Source organism: Oryctolagus cuniculus, chromosome 17 (genome assembly GCF_964237555.1).
Source record: "Oryctolagus cuniculus chromosome 17, mOryCun1.1, whole genome shotgun sequence".
Lineage (NCBI taxonomy): Eukaryota > Metazoa > Chordata > Mammalia > Lagomorpha > Leporidae > Oryctolagus > Oryctolagus cuniculus.
In genome coordinates, this window is record NC_091448.1 from 17,918,386 (window position 1) to 17,937,724 (window position 19,339).

General features: G+C 42.1%; 1 protein-coding gene across 1 annotated transcript in view; it reads left to right on the top strand.

The window, feature by feature from the left end:
* The window catches only part of MEIOC (meiosis specific with coiled-coil domain), a 27,038-nt gene continuing 7,699 nt past the window's right edge, over positions 1–19,339 (top strand). The window contains exons 1-7 of the mRNA XM_008271633.4: positions 1–243; positions 450–584; positions 7,392–7,546; positions 9,486–9,590; positions 12,035–13,910; positions 14,388–14,522; positions 18,381–18,561. Of these exons, the coding sequence (XP_008269855.2) occupies positions 238–243; positions 450–584; positions 7,392–7,546; positions 9,486–9,590; positions 12,035–13,910; positions 14,388–14,522; positions 18,381–18,561 (2,593 nt within the window). The 5' untranslated portion in view covers positions 1–237. The remainder of the gene's footprint in view (positions 244–449; positions 585–7,391; positions 7,547–9,485; positions 9,591–12,034; positions 13,911–14,387; positions 14,523–18,380; positions 18,562–19,339) is intronic.

Below are 19,339 nucleotides of genomic sequence, written 5' to 3' on the forward strand. Positions count from 1 at the left end.
GAAGCGGCCGGCACCCCGGTCGCGTGCTGGTCGCGAGCCTGCGGGCGGCTATGTAACGGCCTCTCCCCTGGGTCTCCCTCCCCGCTGCGGGCCCCCCACCCTCAGACCGGCTCCAGGCAGCGCCCGGGGCGGCGGCGGCAGCGGCGGGGCGCGGGTCGAGGGAGCCGGGCCTCGACGCCCCCCCTCAGCCCCCTACCCCAGGAGCTGCACCTCGTCCAGGAGGGGCTGGGGAGCCCCATGGAGGTGAGAGGCGGGGAGACCCGCCCGCCCCGGCTCCCCGCAGGCCTGAGGGAGGGACCTGAGGTGACGGGTGGGGACGGTTGGGGTCCGCGGGGGCGGGCGCGTCCCCCGACGCGGGTTTTGAGGAGGAGGCCGGGCGGGGGGCGGCCGCGGGCGCGGCGGCGGGGCCCGGCGGCGACCCTCGCGTCTCCCGCCCCTGTTCCGTGCAGCCCAAGGTGGCGTTCCGGGGAGGTGCGAGTCGCTGCTGGAACCTGAGCGCCGACAGCAGCAGCCGGCTAACCGACGTCTTTAACAGCGTGCTGCTCACGGGCTCCGCCTCCTTCTACGACTGCTACAAACCGCAGGTCCGTGCGCCAGCCCCGCTCCCCTCGGGCGGCCCCTGGGGGGCCCCGGGAGCCCCGGGCCGCGCCCGTACTCGGAACGCTGGGGAAGTCGTTGCTTCCTGATTCTTGCGACCAGCCTGTCCTCAACACAGCCCATGCCAGAAATGGCAGACGGTTCCTTTTTTTAAAAGACGTGTTTATTTGAAAGGCAGAATGAGAGAGAGAATCGTTCATCCGTTGGTTCACTTCCCAAATGTCCGCTAGGTGGCGCGCTGGACCAGGCGCTTCATCCGGGTCTCCTATGTGGGTGCTTGGCCATCTTCTGCTGCTCTCCCAGGCTTCTTAGCGGGGAGCTGGGTGGGAAATGGAGCAGCCGCGTGTCAGATGGGACGCCGGTGTCGCAGGCAGCGTCTTAGCCCGCTGCGCCACCACGCCGGCCCCGGAAACTTCCCGTTAGCAAGACCCAGAAGTTGACTTTCCCGCAGACATTTTTTGTATGTCCGCACGAACATACTTTTGGTGATTTAAGAATGAACTGTTTTCTTTCAAGATTTATTTATTTGAAAGTCAGAGTTACACAGAGAGAGAAGGAGAGGCAGAGAGAGAAAGGTCTTCCATCTGTTGGTTCACTCCCCAGATGGCTGCAACAGCTGGAGCTGCACCGATCCGAAGCCAGGAGTTTCTTCCTGGTCTCCCACACGGGTGCAGGGGCCCAAGGACTTGGGCCATCTTCTACTGCTTTCCCAGGCCGCAGCAGAGAGCTGGATCGGAAGAGGAGCAGCTGGGACTCGAACTGGCGCCCATATGGGATGCCGGCGCTTCAGGCCAGGGCGTTAACCCGCTGCACCACAGCGTCGGCCCGAACTGTTTTCTTTATTCCTTTATTCTCTGGCATTAACAATGTCTTTAATTACTTACTACCATTTAGCTCACCTAAGACTTTTTTTTTTTTTTTTTTTTTTTTTTTAAGATTTATTTATGGCCGGCGGCTCACTAGGCTAATCCTCCGCCTTGCGGCGCTGGCACACCGGGTTCTAGTCCCGGTTGGGGCGCCGGATTCTGTCCCGGTTGCCCCTCTTCCAGGCCAGCTCTCTGCTGTGGCCCGGGAGTGCAGTGGAGGATGGCCCAAGTGCTTGGGCCCTGCACCCCATGGGAGACCAGGAGAAGCACCTGACTCCTGACTTCGGATCAGCGCGGTGCGCCGGCGGCGGCGGCCACTGGAGGGTGAACCAACGGCAAAGGAAGACCTTTCTCTCTCTCTCTCTCACTGTCCACTCTGCCTGTCAAAAAAAAAAAAAAAAAAAAAAAAAAAAAAAAAAGACTTATTTATTTGAAAGAGTTACACAGAGAGAAGGAAAGACAGAGAAAGATCTTCATCCACTGCAACGGCAGGAGCTGCGCTGGTGGGAAGTCAGGAGCCAAGAGCCTCCTCCTGGTCTCCCACGCAGTTGTAGGGGCCCAAGGACTTGGGCATCTTCCACTGCTTTCTCAGCCCACAGCAGAGAGCTGGATCGGAAGTGGGGCAGCAGGGACGCAAACTGGCACCCATATGGCATGCCAACACTGCAGGCTGCTTTACCAGCTACAGCACCGCGCCGACTCCAGACATTTAGTTTTGTTAATCAAATTAGGGTTAGGGTAATGTCATTTTAATTTGAAATTATTTAACCAGGACATCAATATTGCTATTGTTATACTTTGAATTATAACAATATATAGAAATAAATTACTTAATTCACACTCCAACTTTGTATTCTATTATACCCATTGTATAGATTGGGAAACTGAGGATCAGGGGCTTGATTTGTACCTTAAATGACAAAGCCCACTAAAACCCATATGTTGTCATATCCAAGGCCAGAGTTCTACTGCTCTCTATAATGTTTACATCTCACTAAAATTTACCCAAATTTAATTTCAGCTAATTGTTTGCAGTATATCAAACAGATAAATTATATATTTTGTAGTTAGCTTAATTAATATGTACACAGGGCTGGTGCTGTTGGCGTATCAAGTTAGACTGCCACCTGTGGGGCTTGCATCTCATATGGGTGCCGGTTTGAGTCCCAGCTGTTCCTCTTCAGATCCAGCTCTCTGCTATGGCCTGGAAAAGCAGTGGAGGATGGCCTAAGTGCTTGGGTCCCTTCACCCACATGGGAAACCTGGAAGAAGCTCCTGGTTCCTGGCTTCGGATTGGCTTTGCTCCAGTTGTCCCAGCCATTTGGGGAGTAAGCCAGTGGATAGAAGACCTCTCTCTCTCTCTGCCTTTGCCTCTCACTCTCTAACTCTGCCTTTCAAATAAATAAATAAATCTTTAAAAAAATTAATTAATAAACCAACTCCAAATATTTGCATACTTCTAGGCTTCCATAAATGTTTAACTGAAAAGAATTCAGATATTTCAAATACATTTAAATCCATATTGCTTTATAATATGGATTTAATATATTTATTAAATATATCTATATATGTTATATATAAATATATTGTGTATTATATATTTATATATTATACTTAATACAAACATTAAATCAATACCTCATTTTTTTAAAGATTTATTTATTTATTTAGGCTGGCGCCACGGCTCACTAGGCTAATCCTCCGCCTAGCGGCGCCAGCACACCTGGTTCTAGTCCCGGTTGGGGAGCTGGATTCTGTCCCGGTTGCCCCTCTTCCAGGCCAGCTCTCTGCTGTGGCCAGGGAGTGCAGTGGAGGATGGCCCAGGTGCTTGGGCCCTGCACCCCATGGGAGACCAGGAAAAGCACCTGGCTCCTGGCTCCTGCCATCAGATCAGTGCGGTGCACCGGCTGCAGTGCGCCGGCCGCAGCGGCCATTGGAGGGTGAACCAACGGCAAAGGAAGACCTTTCTCTCTGTCTCTCTCTCTCACTGTCCACTCTGCCTGTTAAAAAAAAATTTTTTTTATTTATTTATTTGAAAGGCAGAGAGGAAGAGACAGACAGATCTTCCATCTGCTGGTTCATTCCCCAAATGATTGCATCTTCTGGAGCTGGGTGGGTCTAAAGCCAGGAGCCAGGAGCTTCTTCCAGGGGCCCAAGCACTAGGGCCTTCTCCAACTGCTTCGCAGGCACATTAGCAGGGAGCCGGATCAGAAGTGGAGCAGCTGGCAATCAAACCAGCATCCATATGGGATGCCGGTGCCACAGGCATCAGCTTTACCTGCTATGCCACAGCTCTGGCTCCTTAAATCAATCCTTTAAAAAGATGTGATTTTTCTAATATTCAAAACTAACTTTATTTTTAGTTTTAAATTTTTCTTTCTTTATTATTAGAGAGGCAGAGAGACAGTTCCCATCCACCGGTTCACTCCCCAGATGTCTGTACTTGCAACCAACTGGGACAGAAAATAGAAGCCAGAAACTACATTCAGGTCTCCCATGTGGGTTTCAGGAACCCAATTACTTGAGCCAGCACCACTGCCTCCCAGGATGTGCATTAACCAGAGGGAGAGTTTAAATTCAGTCTGACATAAGACACGGGCGTCTTAACTGGCGTCCTAACCACTAGGATACTTGCCCACCCCTATTTGTGAATTTATGTTTAAAAGCATTTGAAGGAATACTTCCAAAATATATCTAGTTTCAAACACAGCTTATCATATTTGTTAATACATAATTTAGAAATTCTTTTGTTGAAGCAACCATTTCAAAAAAATAAACAATTGTTTGTATTTCTTTGGACACTTTACACTCCAAAAGGAGTTAAGATAGACCTTTGTTGAAAACTTCAGAAGTAAAGGAATAAAATTATGAAAAGCTTTGAAGATAAACACCATTATAGGACCTGGCGCTGTGGTATAGTGGGTATAGCCACTGCCTGATTCCCATATGGGCACTGGCTTAAGTCCCAGCTGCTCCACTTCCGATCCAGCTCTCTGCTGTGACCTGGGAAAGCAGTAGAAGATGGCCCAAGTCCTCGGGCCTGTGCAGCTGTGTGGGAGACCGGGAGGAGGCTCCTGGCTCCTGGCTTTGGATCAGCGCAGCTCCAGCTGTAGTAGCCCATGAAGATCTCTCTCTCTTTCTCTGCCTCTCCTCTCTCTGTGTAACTGACTTTCAAATAAATAAATAAATCTTTTAAAAAGAAAAAAAAAAGCCATTGTGGCCAGTGCCACAGCTCAATAGGCTAATCCACCTGCGGCGCCAGCAACCCGGGTTCTAGTCCCGGTCAGGGCGCCGGTTCTGTCTCAGTTGCTCCTCTTCCAGTCCAGCTCTCTGCTGTGGCCCGGGAGTGCAGTGAAGGATGACCCAAGTGCTTGGGCCCTACACCCACATGGGAGACCAGAATCACCTGGCTCCTGGCTTTGGATCAGAACGGTGCGCCAGCTGCAGCGTGCCAGCTGCAGCGGTCACTAGGGGATGAACCAATGGAAAAAGGAAGACCTTTCTCTCTGTCTCTCTCTCTCACTGTCCACTCTGCCTGTCAAAAAAAAAAAAAAAAAAGAAGAAGAAGAAGAAGAAGAAGAAGAAGCAGCAGCAGCAGCAGCAGCAGCAGCAGCCATTGTAAAAGGTGTTCCCAAAAGAAATTTAGTGGCATTCTCAGCAAAATCCCTTCCATGCTTCAGTGTCCCCAACTTGAGAACAGTTATCAGAATATAAGCTATAAACAGAAAAAGTATAATGTGTAGGTTTTAAATAGTAACCAGAATTGAAACAAATGGATGTAAAAATATTTTGAGATCTTAGAGATGGGGAATTGGAAGGTATTTCTTTATTTTCATATTTTATTGATGCAGTATAAACTCAGTGTTGTACATTTAATATGTTGTTTTTCAATGATCATGTTGTCTGTGAAAAACAAAACTTTAGAAATATTTTTAATAACTGTCTTTTCTCATATGTTTTATTTTTAATAATTTATTTATTTTAGAGAGAGAGGGAGAGAGACATCTTCCATCTGCTGGTTCACTCCCCAAATGGCCATACCAGCCAGGTGTGGACCAGGTTGATGCCAGGAGCTAGGAACTCCATCCAGGTCTACCACATGGGCAGCAGGGGGCCCAAGTGCTCGGACTGTCTTCTGCTGTCTTCCCAGGCACATAGGCAGGAAGCTGGATCAGAAGCAGAGCAGCCAGGAATCCAGTCTGCACTTGGATATGAGATGCCAGTGTTGCAAGTGGTGTCTTAACCCATTGTGCCACAAGAATGGCCCCTCTGATACAAATTTTGATTAATAGAATAGAAGGAATTAGAAAGTATTTTTAGTCAGAATTATATCTTTCCTGTTTTTGTAAGTATAAAAAGTACTTCTACCATTGTGTTTATGTCTGGATATTTAGTTATTTTAATATCTCAGGTTTTAATAATTCCTTATTTTTTTGGAGGGTGAAGAATTGTGAATATATCTGTAGACTTCCTTAAAAAAAGCATTTTTTAGATTAAACAATATCTAAATTAATTTAGTCTTTTCTTGTTTGCTAACTTTTTTTTTTAGTTTTCATTGCATCTCAATCTCTTTTGGAGTCAGGGTTTTAAATAATTCATTAAAATCTTAAAATCCAATATTTTTTGTCTTGTGTACTCAAAGTTCATTGTAGAAATATTCACCCAAAAAAGAAAAGGAGTTTGTACTTTTCTTCTAATTATAGTCATATCTTTAAAGTTTCTGAAGAAATCATAACCTTGTATATATAATTTCATTTTTATAAAATCTCTTAATAGAAACTAGGATGAAAATAAAGATAAAAAAGGCCTGCAACTAGGAGTAAGATGACCTGTTTTAATTTTGTCTCATGGCTGAGCAATGTGTAGCCTCAGTTCCATTGTGTTTTGTTTTTTGTCAAAGATTTATTTTATTTGAAAGTAAGAGAAAGAGAGAATCTTCCATCTGGTTCACTCCCCAGATAGCCACAATGGTTGGGTTGGGCCAGGCAGAAGCCAAGAAACCAGGAGCTTCTTCCAGGGCTCCCACGTGGGTGGCAAGGGTTCAAACACTTGGGCTTTTCCAAGGTCATTAGCAGGGAACTGGTTGGGAAGTAGAGCAACCAGGACACAAACCTGCCCTCATATGGAATGCTGGTGTTACAGGAAGGGGTTTTACTTATTGTGCCTCAATGTTGGACCCAGTCCCCTTATTTTCAAAAGGATAATACCCTTGGGGCTGGCGCTGTGGTGTAGTGGGTAAAGCCACCACCTGCAGTGCTAGCATCCCATATGGCACCGGTTTGAGTCCCAGCTGCTCCACTTCCGATCCAGTTCTCCGCTATGGCCTGGGAAAGCAGTGGAAGATGGCCCAACTCCTTGGGCCCCTGCACCTGCATGGAAGACCCTGAAGAAGCTCCTGACTCCTGGCTTTGGATTGGCACAGCTCCGGCCGTTGTGGCCAACTGGGGAGTGAACCAGCAGATGGAAGACCTCTCTCTCTCTTTCTCTCTCTGCCTCTGCCTCTCCTTCTCTCTGTGTAACTCAGATTTTCAAATAAATAAATAAATAAATTTTTTTTTAAAAAAAGAGAGAAATAATACCCATGTCACAGGTTGACTGAATACAATTATGTATGTGGGATTTCTTTGAAAATTGTTAAGTTCTATACAATTTTTTTTCACAAATTGGGAGCATTCAGTCTCAGTTTTGTATAACATTTATTTAGGATATCACTAGTAATATCCACAGAATACTCATCTGTTAAAAAAAATTAAAACAGTAATTTTAGGTGTTTTCCATCGGGAGACAGCAACAAGGGGCTTGAACTCCCCAGTGCCTATTTTTGTAAAGATTGCAACACAACCACAGTCATTTGCTTTATATGTTGCTTGTGCTTGCTATGGTGGGTTTTGATGTCTCTGATATGCAAACATTTCTTAAAAATTTCAGAGTGAAGACAATGTAGACCTAAGGCAGACCTACACTCCACTTTCTTCAACAGAATATTCAAATTCTGTAGATTCTTCACTTTTCTATGCACCGTGGTCTACTTATGGAGATGATATTAAGCAATCTTCTAATTCTCAGATCAATGTAAAGAACAGGTAAATTAATTAGATTTCTCAGGCTAAATGAAGTGTTTTTAAATTTCATTACATAGCAACAGAGGTATATTAGCTGTCTTTTTCCTGGGTCAGCATTTTAATGTTGTAGCATTTTAACTTTATGTTTGTCAAACTTTCAGGAAAGCCTAAACTGGGCAATTTAGTTGTAAATAATTTTTAGTTTATTATTTTATAAATTCATTGGAGATAACCTTTAGTGAACCCTGAGTTCCTCCTTCTGAAGATAAAACATTACAATTGTTAAATCTACTTCCTTATACAATTCTAATTTTCAGTAACTTTTTCCCTTTATATATAAACAACAGTTTTATCAAACATAAGAGATTTTAAATTATTTTTGTATTCAATTCCACAAATAAAGGCCTGTTCTGTGTCAGGTGCTCTGCTACTGGGAATACTAGAATTAACATGGCAAATAGTATACCTGCCTTGATGATCTTTCAGTTATGATGATGATGGTGTGGATAACATGACTTGCAGTGACACTCCAGGCACTGCAAGAACAGTGAGGGTTACAAAAGAGGTATAGGACACAATGGGAGCCTATTGCAAAGAGAAGCCAAAGGAGTGCCTTCTATGTTTAATTATATATATTAAGCAGCTGTTGATAGGGGCTGATGCATCTTTAGTATAACTAGAAAATAAAGTTATTTGTTTAATCCAGTTAATTTTAAAAAGTTAAAAATTCAAAACCTTTAGAAAATTCTCTAAAGTAATCATTTTAGTAGACTATGTAATACAAAACTATTTTATAAGTTGATATGTATTACTGAAAAATTAAAACTTTGTGGAGAGAAGTGTCAAGAAAAGTGAAAGTTCACCTTCATTCCACCTCCCCACCTTCTGGTAACAACTATTAACAATTTGATATATATTACATTGAGTATTTTTCTAGATAAATACTAATATATTGTTGTACAGAAAAAGAAAAACTTTTATATTGAATCTTTATGAGATGATATAATAGAAAAAAATTAGTCTTATTGGCAGACAGTTTGTTCAGCCAGTAAATAGTTTGTCATATACCTCTGCAAAATACAAGTTTTTCACAAATTGCCATTCATCCATTCAATAGATAATAACTGAATGATTATTAATACTTAATCCTATGATTTTTGAAGATCAATTACATATGTAAGTGTTATGCAAATATAAGTTATTTCTAAAGTATCCCAACGTTTTGAAATGCTAGAAATAAAATATCAAAGAACAAGCAGTTACAATTTAGAATAACAACATTACTTCTAGGAAGAAATTACCCAAAAAACACATTAAATAAAAGGTACCAATTTTCCATATGCTTGTTTTTATGTTATACATTAATTAGATAATTTGGTCACTAGGTGGAATTTCAGGTATATGGAACTTCAACTAGTCACTGCTTTGGCAAGGATTTGGCGATAGGCTTCAAATGTGTTATATTTAAGGAACAACTAAAAAATTACTTTGGTATCTAGGATTACCATGTCACATTTCACTTTTTCATCCAATACTTATAATAAAAATTCACAAAAATAGAACTGTTCATATAGTTTCCAAATCACAAATGTAGAAACTAAGCAAGAGTTGATGGAATGATATATAATAGGACCAGACACAATTTCTGGACCAGCTATGGTACCAAGAATGTCTGTGACATCATAGGTCAGAGATTTATATGTTGGTCACCGAAAATGAAGATTATGTGTTGTGGAGAGGTAAGCACACATTGTAAACTAGACACAGGATTTGAAATGAAGGAGAAATATTTATGCAGTATACACACCTTGCCTAAGTGGAAAATGTCCTGCCCTCTCTTTATTTGAAATGATGGTGTAGATAGTCCAAATATTATGTAGAAAAATAATGGTAAAGTAAGTCTGGATCAATATGTTGTGTTTTAGTATCCACAAAGCTTACATGTGACATTTATTTTTAGGATGCAAACTGAAAGAAATGACTATGGCAGTGAAACAGACTTATATGGACTTGTGTCCAACATTTTGGAAGAACAAGATAAATCACAGCCATATTTTGCTGAAGGGTTAGTAGGTTATATCAGTTTTATAGTGCATAATCTTTTAAAGCCACACATTGCAGGTTATCTTGTTTTATTAACTTTAATAGTGTATCTTCTCACAGACGTTCTTAGTTCAAATTATGTCTAAGAGCCTTGTTTTTCTGAAGTACTTGCCATAGAACTGAAAATTCAGTCTAAGGTTTTATTTGCTTAAGAACTTTTATTTGAAAAATTATTCTTGCATAATTCCAAGCTATTTCCCTTAAGTTCATGAGCTAAACTTTGGCTTAAAGAATACAAATCCCAAGGGCCTTTTGTACATGGGTCCTAAGGAATAAAAGTGATGTGTACTAATGCTGTGCAGAAGTACGTATAGAAGTTTTTAAATATATTTTAACTGATTTACTTGGGTGTGGAATCCATATTTCATGAATAGGTAAATATACAGCATATATGTAATCAAATAAATATTTTAATTTCAAAAACAGTTTAAGCAAAAGATATTTTTTCATTAAAAATTTATGGTCAACAAAGCTTTTATATGACATAATAACCTAATCAAAGGAAAAGCTTATTTTCTGCTTACTATGAAAAATTCATCTAAGGTCATGAAGTCATTAGCCTTAGGCTTTAATTAATGCCTCTTTGAAAAGTGCAGTGAAGACTTTTTTTTTTTTAATTTTATTTATTTGATAAAGTCACAGAGAGAGGGAGAGAGAGAAAGGTCTTCTGTCCTCTGGTTCACACCCCAAATGGCCACAAGGGCTGGAGCTGAGCTGACCTGGAGCCAGGAGCCAGGAGCTTCTTCTGGGTCTCTCACACAGGTGCAGGGGCCCAAGCAGTTGCAACTTAGAATTAACAACGTCTTCCACTGAGCCATCTTCCACTACTTTCCCAGGCCATAAGCCCAGAGCTGGACTGGAAGAGAAGCAGCCCAGACTTGAACCGGTGCCCACATGGGATGCTGGTGCTGCAGGCAGTGGCTCAGCCTACTACACCACAGTGCCAGCCTCCGAGTAAAGACATTTTAAAAAAAGATTTTTTTTTTATTTATATGAAAGAGTTACACACCAGAGAGGAGAGACATAGAGAAAGAGCAGTCTTCCATCCACTGGTTCACTCCCCAGTTGGCCACAATGGCCGGAACTGTGCCAATCCAAAGCCAGGAGTCAGGAGCTTCTTCAGGGTCTTCCATGCAGGTGCAGGGGCCCAAGGAGTTGGGCCATCTTCCACTGCTTTCCCAGGCCATAGCGGAGAGCTGGATAGGAAGTGGAGCAACCAGGACTTGAACCAGCAGCCATATGGGATGCTGGCACTGCAGGCAGCAGCTTTACCTGCTACGCCACAGCCCTGGCCCCAAGACATTTTAAGATTAAAACAAACATGGTCATGCATTATTTAACAGCAGGGACACATTCTGAAAAATGTGGGTTTTTTTGTCATCATTTAAATATCAGAGTGTACATACTTACAAACATAGGTGGTACATGCCAATCACTTGACATGGCCCTTAACACAATCAAGAGATATGGTCACAAGATGTATGAGGTTGCTGCCATTGTAACATGGTACTTTTTTTTTTTTTTTTTTTTTTTTTTTTTTTTTTTTTGACAGGCAGAGTGGATAGTGAGAGAGAGAGACAGAGAGAAAGGTCTTCCTTTTGCCGTTGGTTCACCCTCCAATGGCCACCAGGCCACCACGGCTGGCGCGCTGCGGCTGGCGCACCACGCTGATCTGAAGGCAGGAGCCAGGTGCTTCTCCTGGTCTCCCTTGCGGGTGCAGGGCCCAAGCACTTGGGCCATCCTCCACTGCCTTCCCAGGCCACAGCAGAGAGCTGGCCTGGAAGAGGGGCAACCGGGACAGAATCCGGTGCCCCAACCGGGACTAGAACCCGGTGTGCCAGCGTCGCTAGGTGGAGGATTAGCCTATTGAGCCACGGCACCGGCCACATGGTACATTTTTTATAGTAAACTTTTTAATAAGTAGAAGCAGCACATTTTAATGATAGGAAAAACATAACCAGTAACAGTCATTTGTTATCAAGTATTACATATTGTACATAATTGTTGTATACTATATTTTTATGACTTCCAGCCCAACTAGTTTGTTTACAGGTAGCACCACAAACGTTTGAATAATGCATTTGTTGTGACAATGATATGACATCACCAGGCATTAGGAATTTTTCAGCCCCATTATAATCTTAGGGGAACACTGTTGCATGCATATATTTGGTCTGTCATTGACTGAAATGTTATGTCACACATTGCTGTATTTATATAGCATATAGCACATTTGTATGATACAGAATTATTTGGAGGTAATGGTAGTTTATAAAGCAGGGTTAGAAAAGACTTGAGAATGGTGAGGTGTGGGACAAGATAAATGTTTTTGAAAACATTTCCTATCTTCTCCATTGAGGAATCTTTAAAACCTAAGTTGTAATTAAGTATATTTACTTGTTCTAGGACCTGCTCCTCCAACTTAAAGTCAGTTTGGCCAATGAACACAAGCAGATTTGCAGATCACCATGACCTCTTAACAGAAACCAAAAGGCCAATAGATACAGCCATCTCTCAGCAAGCTTTTTATAGTGGTGAATCTGTGTCAGCAGTGGAGAAGCAGTATCTGCATAATAGCAATCTCACACCACAACAAAAAATAGATGAACTTTATCATGGATTTACTGGTTTAGACCTTGAAGAACAATGGATGTACCCATCACGAAGTGATCATTCTAACTGTTACAATATCCAGACAAATGATACAGCTAAGACAACATTCCAGGAATATCCATTTATCAAAAACTGTTTTACACCACAGACTGGTCTGTCTGATATCATGAAAGAATCAGTTGTTGATACTTACCCTTATGGAAGAGAAAAAATATGTGCTAAAGGTCTTGAAGCACCATTACAGCAAAAAAGAGCAGAGATGTTTCTTTCCCAATTTAACAGATATAATGAAAATGCAGATTATTGTAGATACCCAGAATATGCTCATCCTAATAAGGCTAAACTTAATAAGTGTTCAAATTTTAGTGTCCAAGATAGTAAAAAATTAGCCAATAGCAATACACCTGAAACACCAAATGTAGAAGCAGACACGTACACAAAGTTATTTCAGGTTAAACCAGCAAATCAGAAAAAAATGGAGGAGACAATACCTGACCAACAGAATTTCACATTTCCAAAAACTACACCACACCTGACAGAAAAACAGTTTGCAAAAGAAGCAGCATTTGCTGCCGATTTTGGCTTAAAACCAGAATATGTACTAAAACCTCACACAGCTTGTCCAACTAATAATGATTTTGCAAATGTCACAGAAAAGCAACAGTTTGCTAAACCTGATCCCCCAAATTCTGAGTATTTTAAATCAGTGAATTTATTATCAAACTCAGCAGCATCTTCAGGAGGTATCAACTTAAACAGACCAACATGGATGAATGTTCAAACAAAAAACAACACTCCTATTCCTTATCGAAATCAAGGTAACTTGATGAAATTAAATAGTCATTTAAACGCAGCTTCAAAGGGTTCTAACCATTCTTCAGATTTCCCCCAACTATCATCCACAAATTTAACCCCAAATAGCAATTTATTTCAGAAATATTGCCAAGAAAATCCCTCAGCATTTTCCAGTTTTGATCTCAGTTACAATGGTGCAGAAAGAATCCAATCTGTCAATCATATGGAAGGACTGACAAAAACTGGAGAAGAAAATCTCTTTGAATCGGTTACTGATAAAAAAATAAAGCAGCCAAATGGATTTTGTGATAGCTACTCAGCTCAGCAGTATGGGATCATTGAAAATGTAAACAAACATAATTTTCAAGCCAAGCCCCAGAGTGGACATTATGATCCTGAGGAAGGTCCAAAGCATTTAGATGGCTTATCTCAAAACACGTATCAAGATCTGCTGGAGTCACAGGGTCATTTTAATAGCCACAGACAAGGAAGTGGAGATAGCAATATGAATAGCCGTGTGGGTCGCACACAGGCATCATGCTTTTCTAATAATTATATGATGGGAGACTTAAGGCATAATCAGGGTTTTCAACAACTTGGTTCAAATGGGTTTCCCCTAAGAGCTACTCACCCATTTGGCCATTCAGTTGTTCCACTGTTGGATTCCTATGATTTGTTTTCTTATGATGACTTAAGCCATTTATACCCTTATTTTAATGATATGATGTATGGTGATAATTCCTTTTCTGGTTTCGTACCAACTTTTGGATTTCAAAGACCAATTAAAACCCGTAGTGGACCAGCCAGTGAACTTCATGTTCGTCTAGAAGAATGCTATGAACAATGGAGAGCATTAGAAAAGGAGAGGAAAAAGGTAACACAAAGCTGTCCAGGAGTAACAGTATGTTCTCTTTGCCTGTTTTCACTTTATTTGCCTTATTGTAGTTATTGTACTTGCTTTATTTCTAAGTTGAATTCTATAATGTACAGTTATTTGTTAGTTTCATGACTATAAAGAATTAACTGGGTTACTGAAGCATTAAAAAATCTTGAAATAATGTTTATATGCTAATATTTTAGTTTATTTTGTCAATGAAGTATTTTTTCCCTTATTGGGTTAAAAGTTTATTTCTTTGAAATTATTTTTAGTATTAATGTGTTGAAATAGTTGGATATTTTTATATGCCTTAAGGGTGACAGAAAAATACTGTGCTGCCATGGTTTATATTTATTATCTTTTTATACCAAAACAGAAGAGTAATTTTCTATTTCTTGGCCTATGAAAATACTATTCATAGGTTGAGTTATATTTAGAAAGTTCAGCATCTAAAAATTGTATAATTCTTTACAGACTGAATTAGCTCTTGCCAAGAATTATCCAGGAAAAAAAGTATCCAGCACTAACAATACTCCAATTCCAAGGCTGACCTCTAACCCATCTAGAGTTGATCGCTTAATTGTGGATGAACTTCGAGAACAAGCCAGAGTAAGCTGTAGAAATATCTAACAGTGGATTTTTACATGCTTGATTAAATTTTAAAACATTTCAGCAAGTTAAGAGCTCTGAAGGATTTTATTTTTATTTATTTATATTATTTATTTTCATTTTATTTGAAAGAGAGTTAGAGATCTTTCATCTGCTGGTTTTATCCCCAAATGCCCACAACAGCCAGGGTTAGGCTGTGCTGTCTTTAAAATATAGACTGGAGGGGCTGGCACTGTGGAGCAGTGGGTTAAAGCCCAGGCCTGCAGCGCCAGCATCCCATATGGCTGCTTGTTGGAGTCCTGGCTGCTCCACTTCGATCCAGCTCCCTGATAATGCGCCTGGGAAAGCATAGGAGGATGGCCCAAGTCCTTGGGCCCCTGCACCCATGTGGGAGACCAGAAGAACTCCTGGCTCCTGTCTTTGAATCAGCTCAGCTCCAGCTGTTGTGGCCACTTGGGGAATAAACCATAGGATAGGAGACCTCTCTCTCTCTCTCTGTCTCTACCTCTCTCTCTCTTTCAAATAAATAAAATAAATCTTTAAAATATTAAATTTTAAATAAATTTTAAAATAAATCTCCATATATAATGGAGAGGCCATTGTTGTGTTGCTGCACCATCACCTGCAAAGTCAGCATCCCAAATGTGTGCCAGTTTGAGTCCTGGCAGTTCCACTTCCAATCCAACTCCATGCTAAAATGCCTGGGAGAGCAGCTTAGAAGGTAGCCCAAATGCTTGGGCTCCTGCCAACCATGTGGAAGATCCAGATGACTCAAGTTCCAAGGTCCTGGCTTTGGCCTGGCACAGCCCTGGCCACTGCAGCCATTTGGGGTAAACTAGCAGATGGAAGATCTTTGTCTCTCCCTCTCTCTCCATAACTCTACATTTCAAACAAATAAATAAGGTCAGCGCTGCGGCTCAATAGACTAATCCTCTGCCTGCAGCATAGGCACCCTGGGTTCTAATCCCGGTCAGGGCGCCGGATTCTGTCCTGGTTGCTCCTCTTCCAGTCCAGCTCTCTGCTGTGGCCCAGGAGTGCAATGGAGGATGGCCCAAGTGCCTGGGCCCTGCACCCCATGGGAGACCAGGAGAAGCACCTGGCTCCTGGCTTTGGATCAGCACAGTGTGCCGGCCGCAGGTGGAGGTGAGCCATGGCGCCGGCCCCAAGAGTGTACACTTGTATAATGGAATTATCCATAGTATGTTCAGATATTGATATGAGGGTATATCAGGAAGTTATTTTAATAAAGACTTCACTATTATTATTTTTAAAAAACTCTTCCACTTAAAATTCCTTTATCTCAGTAATATATTTCTAGGCAATTGAATCAAAGGATCACAAACTATGAATATTATAAAATATACTTTTCCAGCTTTGTTTATGCCTCCCATTAATTTAGAAGGTTATAGCTGTTACAACATTATATTTAAAGATTTTATTTATTTATCTGAGAGGTAAAGTTACAGACAGAAAGAGGGAGAGACAGAGAGAAAGGTCTTTTCCTCCACTGGTTCACTCCCCACATGGCTGCAACGGCTGGAGCAGGGCAAAGCCAGGAGCCAGGAGCCTTTTTTAGGTTTTCCATGTGCGTGCAGGGAGCCAAGCACTTGGGCCATCTTCTGCTGCTTTCCCAGGCCATAGCAGCAAGCTGGATTGGAAATAGAGCAGCCAGGGCTCTAACCAGCACCCATATGGGATGCCGGAGCCACAGGCAGAAGCTTAGCCTACTTTGCCACAGTGCCAGCCTCATAATATTATATTTAGCAACATTATTTCAGTCCACAGAAGGGAAAATATTTAATATTTTCTAGTTTGTTAGGTAGAATTCAGAAAGAAAAATAAACACTTTATAAATGTTTGTTAAAACTCAACTGTTCAGATCTCTTTACTCCTAACACTTTTTTTTACCCAAAATGGTTGTCAGGGTGGGTGTTAGGCCTACCAGTTAAGATGCTCACTTACCTTTTACAGTGGCTGGGTTTGATGTCTGCCTGTAGCTTCTGACTCCAGCTTCCTGCTAATGTGAAAAGGTGACGGCTCAAGTAATTGGGTTCCTGCCGTCTGCATGGGAGGCTTGACTTGATTTCCTGGCTCCTAGCTTCTCTTTTGGCCCAGTCCTGGCCCTAGAGAGCTTTTGGGAAGTGAGCTCTGTCTCACACTCTCTCTCTCAAACTTTAAAAAACGTTTTCTTTATATATCTGAATAAACTACCATATGTTTTATATGTGTAAAGTGGCAATTCCCTAGAGTATTTTTTTTCTCTTCAAAGATCTGGCTGATGTACAGTTGGAAGGAAAATATTTAACATTTAGAATGATTATTCCAAAGGAATTTGCTAAGAGAGTGAGGTTAGACATTCATTCTGGAGCCTTTAGTTTCTTGAGAGGTTATTTTTTCTACATTGTTAAATCACTGAACAACACCAAATTCCAATGTGACCTGTTAAATCATTTAGCTCCTGAGGCAATTATTTACTTGATACCCAAATCTTAATTAAGTTTTTTTCTATAAACCTTCCAAGTTTAGTATTTGAAATAATTTAAGCATATGAAACATACTCTCCATACTGATCTGGTCTAGTGCCTCTTTTTAAGCTTCATTAATGACAGCTTTGAGAACCTTCTGAATTTTCCTTAGTTTTGATGATTACAGGGTTTATTTTTTATTAGTTCAATATAAATTTAAATCACCATTTTCTGTATTATGGATTTCTTAATACTTTGACTAGTTATTATCAGAATATTTCTGATCTCTAAAAGGGAATACTTTTTTTTTTTTTTAACAGAGTTAGACAGTGGGAGAGAGAGAGAGAAAGGTTCACCCCCCAAATGGCCGCTACAGCCAGACTACGCCGATCCAAAGCCAGGAGCCAGGTGCTTCCTCCTGGTCTCCCATGCAGGAGAGGGGCCCAAGAACCTGGGCCATCCTCCACTGCCCTCCCGGGCCACAGCAGAGAGCTGAACTGGAAGAGGAGCAACCGGAACTAGAACCCGGTGCCCATATGGGATGCCGGAGCCACTGGCGGAGGATTAGCCAACTGAGCTGTGGTGCCAGCCTTAAAAGGAGAATACTTATACTGGAGGTCCAGAAAGATTAAGGACTTGCTGGGCTCAGGATTAATCAACTTAGTGTTTCTCCCTTTTAGCTCAAAATTTTTCCCTTTAGATTTCAATACCTTCCTTTTTTATTTTTATTTCTTTAAGGTTTTATTTATTTATTTGAGAGGTAGTGTTACAGACAGAGAAAGGGAGAGAGAGAGAGAAGAGAAAGGTCTTTATCCGCTGGTTCATTCCCCAAACAGCCATTACGACCGGAGCTGAGCTGACCTGAAGCCGGGAGCGGGGAGCTTCTTCTGGGACTCCCATGCAGGTGCAGAGGCCCAAGTGGTTGGGCCATCTTCTACTGCACCATAGCAGAGAGCGGGATTGAAAGAGGAGCAGCTGGGACTCAAACTGGTGCCTATATGGGATGCCAGCACTGCAGGTGGAGGATCAACTACTGCGCCATAGCGCCGTCGCCTCAATACCTTCTAACAATGCTCTATTTGCAAACTGTTCCATTATTTGCCAAAGACAGTATCAGATTTTACATTTGTACTGTGACAGGGAAATATCTGAATTTATCATTGTTGTTTATTCTCAACTGCAAAAATTTTTAGAAGTAACATACAAGTAGGTATAAAGGACTGACTCCCTTTTTATCTCCCAGCATGGTGCTAGTAGACAATAAGTTTTCATTTATTTTTGAATGATTATTATTGCTTTCATCTCTGCTCTGCTTCACTGATGATGTGTGGTTGAGTTAATGGCAGAACAGTGTGGCTATGTGTCTTATCAAAATTTAAAATGTTTCCCTCAGGTTGTGACTTTGCTAGGCAAAATGGAACGTCTCCGAAGCTCTCCTCTTCATGCTAATATCTCTACTGCTCTTGATAGACACTTGGAATCCATTCACATTGTACAGTCACGTCGAAAGGATGAAATTGTCAATGCATCAAATCGGCAAAGGCAAGGAGTTCCTAGATGCCAAGATGACAGAGGTACAAATATTAATGCATGTTCTTTTGATAGGGTAGTAACATGATTTGAATACTAATGAAATCAGGTGCTGGCTGGCGCTGCGGCTCACTAGGCTAATCCTCCGCCTGCGGCACCGGCACACCGGGTTCTAGTCCCGGTCGGGGCGCCAGATTCTGTCCCGGTTGCCCCTCTTCCAGGCCAGCTCTCTGCTGTGGCCAGGGAGTGCAGTGGAGGATGGCCCAAGTGCTTGGGCACTGCACCCGCATGGGAGACCAGGAGAAGCACCTGGCTCCTGCCATCGGATCAGCGTGGTGCGCCAGCCGCAGCACACCAGCTGCGGCGGCCATTAGAGGGTGAACCAACGGCAAAGGAAGACCTTTCTCTCTGTCTCTCTCTCTCACTGTCCACTCTGCCTGTCAAAAAAAAAAAAAAAAAAAAAAAGAATAAAACCTTAAAAAAAAAAAAGAAATCAGGTTCTGAAGCTAAAAGGGTGAATTTCTAAAATAAATAATTAGCTAGAGTAAACTGGCAAGTGATCTCCATATTATTCCAAAAGTACCTTGGAAGGGATGGGCAGCACTAGGCATGCATGCATGCCATAGCAGGGGAGCTGGGTTTGAGTCCTGGCTCTGTTCCCAATTCCAGCTTCCTACCAATGCACATCTTGGGAGGCTGCAGATGAGGGCTCAGTGCTTGGGTCCTTGGCATTCACATGTAAGACCTGGATTAGGTTCTGGGCTCAGGACTAAAGCTTGGCCCAGCCCTGGCTGTTGCAGGCATTTGAGGAGTAAACCAGCA